Below are 6,228 nucleotides of genomic sequence, written 5' to 3' on the forward strand. Positions count from 1 at the left end.
GACATTCTTCTTTACAAATCCTCGTTTTGTACTTCTAATTCGTGACCGTTGTTTTGTTTTGATCTCTCCCCTGCGCTTCCGCATTTGTCACTTCTGAGCGGCGCATGCGCAACGCCGACATCATACGTCATCCGCCCGAAGCTGCTTCCCTGTACAGCTGTGAGCGCAAGCTAGATTAAATTGATTATTACGTTTTAAATATGGTTATTTTTCTTACAAAAACACATCGATTCGCTACAGGAGGCCTTTGTTCACCCCCCCGGAGCCGTGTGAGGCACTTTTTATTATGGATGGATGCGCTTTATTTCACTTCTTTTGGACTGATGAACTGCAACACCCGCTGAATACCATTAAACAGCTTGGAAGATCAAAGACAATTTTTAATATAACTCCGACTGGATTCATCTGAAAGAAGAAAGTCATATACACCTAGGATGCCTTGAGGGCGAGTAATTCATGGGCTAATTTTCATTTTTGGGTGAACTAACCCTTTAAGCTCATATGATTTTGGAACAACATGAGTGATTAAATAATTACGGAGTTTTAAGTATTTGAATTATTGTGTCTTGTTGACGCCGATAGCCTTGTGAGCAGCACGCCAACATAAAGCACTGTTGTGCTACGTCCCGAGTTCAAATCCTGGCTCACGGACCTTTCCCGATCCCGCCCCCTCTCTCTCTCTCTCTCTCCCCCACTTCACTTCCAGTCTCCTCAACACTGTCCTATCACAATGAAGGCAAAAAAAAAAATTGCATCTAAAATCTTACCGGTCATCATTTCTGCGGCCCCTCTCATAGGCTGAAGGCGGTAGAGGGGAGGTGGAGCCTCGTCGTCTTTTTCTATCTGCACTGCGAAGAGACGATCTCTCTCCATCCCTCTCCCGGTCCCGCTCCCAGTCTCTGTCCCGGTCTCGATCGCGCTCCTTATCTCTTTCTCGCTCTCTCTCTCGACTGCTCGAAGGTGTGCGGGGGGTCATCAGGGCTTCTCGATCACGACTGCGATCTATTTGAGGAAAACAAAGGATGGATTAGAGGTTATTACAAAAAACGTATGAAGTGGTTAAAATTAAGCTAGGTCGAAGTATGATGTGTTCTTGACATACCACTTGACTCTTTTTCAACCTGGCTCTTCTTTGGTATCCTGTAAACTTCCTGAGAGGGAAAAAAAAAAATCACCTTGTTTATTTGTGATCCAACATGATCAAGTACACAATTATTTTTAAGAAGTGATACACAGATCTAGTTAAGCCTAAAGCATACTCTGGTTTTTATGCGTATGCTTAGCATATGCATAAGGCTGAACACATAGACTTTCAAGTATACTCCATTTGATAAATTGTGCGAAAACAGGTGGTCGACACATGCATTAGAAGTTTATGTATATGTATGTGTATGAGGTATTTCTATTCTGAAATTATGATCAGAAAGATTGCAGTTATGTACGCATACCCTAACATACACAAAAACGAAGTATGTTTTTTGGGCTTAGTATAGACTAAGTAGGGTGCATCCCTACTTTTAACAAATCTTAGTCTTGCCTTTAAGTCTTTCCAACTGTCCAGCAGCCGGGCAGCCATGTCACTGATATCAGAAGCCTGAACTTGTGGCTCCTGACTGCGCTCGCTCTCCACATCAGAGACACCTTCCTCCTCATCTTGAGAGGGCGTCCCCACTGCAGCGCCCTCTGCTGGAACAGCAACAATAGCCAGGGCCGTCGCATCAGCAGAACCGGCAGCTACGACAGCCTCTGATGATATGTTTTCAGTAGAAACAGCAACAGATTCAGGTGGAGTGGTTTCCACAGAGGCAGACGGAGATTCTGTGGGTGCGCTCTCTATGGCAACAGCTGTAGATTCAGAGGATACGCTCTCCATTATGGTTTCCGATGGTTGTGTGGGTGTGATTTCTGCAGTGCTGCAACTTTCATTCCCTTCGGAGCTGCATTGTTCAGAAGATGCGTTTTCCACCTGTGTCTCAGCCATGGGAGTTTCCACTTCAGCAACTACATCATTAATAATGTCCGCTGCAGATGTGGTGTCCGTGACTGAAGGGGCATCTTCAACTGTTGTTGACTCCGTCTGGGACTCTGATGGCTCCTCGCTCTTGGTCTCCTCCACGATCTTTTCATCCTCCAGTTGTTCTTCAGGCTTAACGATGGGTTTTTCTTCAGGTTCTTGTGTTTCAAGTGTCTCTCCCTCACTGCCAGTGTCCTCTGGTGTTGAATGTGTGACTTCTTCAGTTTCAGGGGGCTCCTGTTTCAATTCGGGCTCAAGCTCAGCTTGACTCTCAGAAGGCGCTTCACTGTTTTCTACTTTAACCTCCCTTTCAATTGTGGCTTCCAACTGTGAAGTCTCATCCTCCATCTCTTCCTCTTCCTCATCCTCCTCTTCTTCTTTCCCATCCGAAGCTTTACTAGCATCGGACATGGCACTGTCCAGACTGTTTTCACTGATGATCTTCAACCTACGGTAGACTGCTCGCTTGGGAGTGTCCCCATCCAGCTCAGAAGCCAGCTTGGCTGGTGGACCATCAGGGGTGTTGAGGGGCGTTTGGGCACGTGAGGTGCTCTCACTGGAGTAGCCATCCTGTTCTGCTGGTTGGCTGAGTGGCCGGCTTTGAGCCCAGCGCTGGATAAACTGTAACACTCGGCTCTCCTCCAGCATATTCTTCGTTGAGATGGGAAGCACTGCCAGAGCCTTCATTATCTAAGAATTTAGCCAAAAAAAACAAACCAAAACAAAAAAAAGTTTAGCTTTAGGAGACAGCACCCTAAATTGTAGCTCAAAACTACATACAGCCTTACCATAATTAAGCTACATTTACAAAAATATCAGACCACTATGAATTTCTGGGTTTTGCTTGAGGAAAATGGCAGAAATAGCTAGCAGCCCACTAATTTGCTTCGGGATTTGCTCTTAAATTCCCCTAAGTGTGTGTGTTTTGAACTCTTACCTCCAGCTGTAGTTTAATGTTGTTTACAGAGTTGCTCTTAGCCTCAGAAAGTTCAACCATAAATATCCACAGCAGCGAGAGGCCGTGGTGATCCAAAAACTGCTTCAGGCACAAGGGATTCTGGGTATTCTGCAAAGACATGCAAAAAACTCAGTAAGACCAGTTGTCAGTCATTTTTAAATGCTTAACGCAAAACTATGCTGTTCAATAAATCAAACACATCTTAACGTGACGGTTTTGCTGTATACCTGAATGAGTTTAAGGCAGGTGAGTCGCTGCTCCATTGTCTCCACTCGCACCATGAGCCTGCAGAGTGAGATCACATCTTTCTCTCCGCACAAGCCTTCTCCATTCTCCTGCAGAGCCTCCAGCTCTTCATCCAACTGCAGAATAATTTCAACCAATTAGACAGCAGCAGCAACACAGGAGAAATCATTCTTTGATCTTGATCAAACAGTGACCATGGCAAAAGCTCACTTCTAATTTCAAGTCACTCAATTTTATGTATCAGGAGGATGTTTCTACATTTTGCTTGCTTTCTTAGTGCAGGTCTGTGCCAGAGATGAAGAGTGCTAGTTCAAACAAGCCATAAAAACCTTAAAATGCAATTAGCTTGAATGCATGCAGAATATATTAGCCGTGTTATTTGTAGACTGGAACAAGCCCTGAAAGTCTCAAAGCAATTAACATGCAAGCAAGAACAAAGCTGACCCAGATCATTGCTTTGGTACTGCTGGTTTAAGATAACACTTTGCTACAACAGTTTGAAAATCTGGCAGGCCATGTGTTATTTGTGTCTAGCGTTAACACACAATTGTTCAAGCGCAAATGTTGACTAAATATAATCACTGAAACATGATATCAGAGTCATGGACTTGACATGTAAAACACTTCCCGTCACTGCATGGGTTTATTCTGCCTTTCTCTTGTCATTTCCAATAGCTGGATGCAACACAATAATTGAGTTCTCTTGCTCACCGTGGTAAGTGCACTGTCAGTGTCTTTCTTCCGTGAGCGGTCCCTCTGTTTCTTCCCACCTGCTGCTCGGACACTAACCCGAGTCTCTCCACCTATTAAACCTCGACAGCTAGGAGCTCCACAGAAACACTTCTGGGCCTCTTTACTGGTGGACAAAAGAAGCAAGATATGATATATTATGATCAACATGTATGTTGAGTTTCATTTTAAGAAAAACAAAACTATACATGAAAGGAAATGACCGGATCTTTTACCCATATCTTTGGAACTGATAATCAAAAGTGAGTTCCGCCCCAGCCGTCACAGCTTTGGTGGTGAAGAAGCCAACTCGAAGTTGGCCATTTACAGTCCACTGCAAAGGGTGTGATGGATTAGAAATGCTAAACAAAGATTTTACATGGAAATCAAAGGCTCTAAGTTCCAGAAGCACCTATTCCTACATAGGCAACAAATGCATAGAGATGTGGCTAAATAACCTTTTACTGGATAAGTAGTTGACCTCAGTAATTGACTGTTTGGTTGCTAGACAGAAGAGTTTGACCCACTCTCCTTGATAGTATCCCACTAACAATCACATTTACATTTTCTATTGACATCCTGCTTCTCATCCTTTCTGAACAACATACTGGAACTGGAAGAACTGTGCAGATATACTGTACAACAATCCAGATCTCGCTCTTATGATAATGAGGAGGAGTAGGATTTTTGTGGGGGGTACAAAAATCTGAGACCACAATGAAAATCGAATGCACTTACTTTCTGAGTTTCACAATTGGGTTCACAGCTGTGATTCATGAAACGGGAACAGTTTCCTTTCAAAGTCGCATCAATAATCTGCAGACAAAATAGAGACATAGGCTCATGTGTCTTAATTCATGAAAGTCAAACACTTCAAATTCTTATTTTTGCACTAATTCCACAGCTCACCTCATTATTTTTCAAAGCCATGAAATAATAGTGAATGTTCTTGTTTCGTGCATACTCCTTCACCCGTGCCTTAAATTCCCGATGATCCAAAACTTCTCCACAGTACTCTAAAACAAAGGTGTTCCTGCAAAAACAAAAAAGGTAACTTAACATAAAAGACATAAAGAACATATCTAATAAGCACTTGTTAGCTGAAGCAAATAGTACTTACGGCTGTAGGTCTTTGGCTGCTCGTAGGCCCCAGCCTTTGGTCTCAGTCAAAATTACCTCAAAGTCTGCATGCTGCTTCATTTGAAAGCGCCTGTTGGAGCAGTATGCCCCATTTAAACACCGAGAAGAGCTTGAAAGAGCAGAAAAAGAGAAAAAAAAATTAGAAAAATGTTGCCGTCAATGTTCTTACCGCAACTAACCGCAATCTGCCAGTAACATAAAATCAGCAGGTAACATGAACATAGGGCTGCACGATTAATCGAATGCGATTGTCATGCGCATCTTGTCAGTAAAGCCGGTTCTGTAATCAGTAGTAAATCTCCATCCGAAGGCCAGAGGGCGCTCTCGCGTGGACTGACGTTATGGAGTGAGTTTGGAGTAAAAACATGTTATTAAATGTGGTATTTTCACATGCTTTCAGATGGAGCAGCATTTATTTATTTATTTATTTAGTCATTTAGCAGACGCTTTTATCCAAAGCGACTTACAAATGAGGACAATAAAAGCAGTCAAAACTAACAAAAGAGCAACAATATATAAGTGCAAATGACAAGTCTCGGTTAGCCTAACACAGTACACGTAGCAAGGTATAATATATATATATATACATATATATATACACACACACACACACACACTGTACATACATACATATACAGTGGGTACGGAAAGTATTCAGACCCCCTTAAATTTTTCACTCTTTGTTATATTGCAGCCATTTGCTAAAATCATTTAAGTTAATTTTTTTTCCTCATTAATGTACACACAGCACCCCATATTGACAGAAAAACACAGAATCGTTGACATTTTTGCAGATTTATTAAAAAAGAAAAACTGAAATATCACATGGTCCTAAGTATTCAGACCCTTTGCTGTGACACTCATATATTTAACTCAGGTGCTGTCCATTTCTTCTGATCATCCTTGAGATGGTTCTACACCTTCATTTGAGTCCAGCTGTGTTTGATTATACTGATTGGACTTGATTAGGAAAGCCACACACCTGTCTATATAAGACCTTACAGCTCACAGTGCATGTCAGAGCAAATGAGAATCATGAGGTCAAAGGAACTGCCTGAAGAGCTCAGAGACAGAATTGTGGCAAGGCACAGATCTGGCCAAGGTTACAAAAAAAATTCTGCTGCACTTAAGGTTCCTAAGA

General features: G+C 42.4%; 1 protein-coding gene across 1 annotated transcript in view; it reads right to left on the reverse strand.

Moving 5' to 3' along the window:
• The window catches only part of LOC107685560 (histone-lysine N-methyltransferase SETD2-like), a 30,568-nt gene that overhangs the window by 11,613 nt on the left and 12,727 nt on the right, over nt 1–6,228 (reverse strand). Inside the window, exons 6-15 of the mRNA XM_016482184.1 lie at nt 5,068–5,196; nt 4,857–4,980; nt 4,686–4,763; nt 4,184–4,281; nt 3,930–4,074; nt 3,200–3,334; nt 2,952–3,080; nt 1,538–2,704; nt 1,103–1,151; nt 768–1,002 (exon numbers count right to left, since the gene is read on the reverse strand). Of these exons, the coding sequence (XP_016337670.1) occupies nt 768–1,002; nt 1,103–1,151; nt 1,538–2,704; nt 2,952–3,080; nt 3,200–3,334; nt 3,930–4,074; nt 4,184–4,281; nt 4,686–4,763; nt 4,857–4,980; nt 5,068–5,196 (2,289 nt within the window). The remainder of the gene's footprint in view (nt 1–767; nt 1,003–1,102; nt 1,152–1,537; nt 2,705–2,951; nt 3,081–3,199; nt 3,335–3,929; nt 4,075–4,183; nt 4,282–4,685; nt 4,764–4,856; nt 4,981–5,067; nt 5,197–6,228) is intronic.

This window comes from Sinocyclocheilus anshuiensis, unplaced genomic scaffold, assembly GCF_001515605.1.
Source record: "Sinocyclocheilus anshuiensis isolate Anshui unplaced genomic scaffold, SAMN03320099.WGS_v1.1 scaffold185, whole genome shotgun sequence".
In the NCBI taxonomy this organism is placed as follows: Eukaryota; Metazoa; Chordata; class Actinopteri; order Cypriniformes; family Cyprinidae; genus Sinocyclocheilus; species Sinocyclocheilus anshuiensis.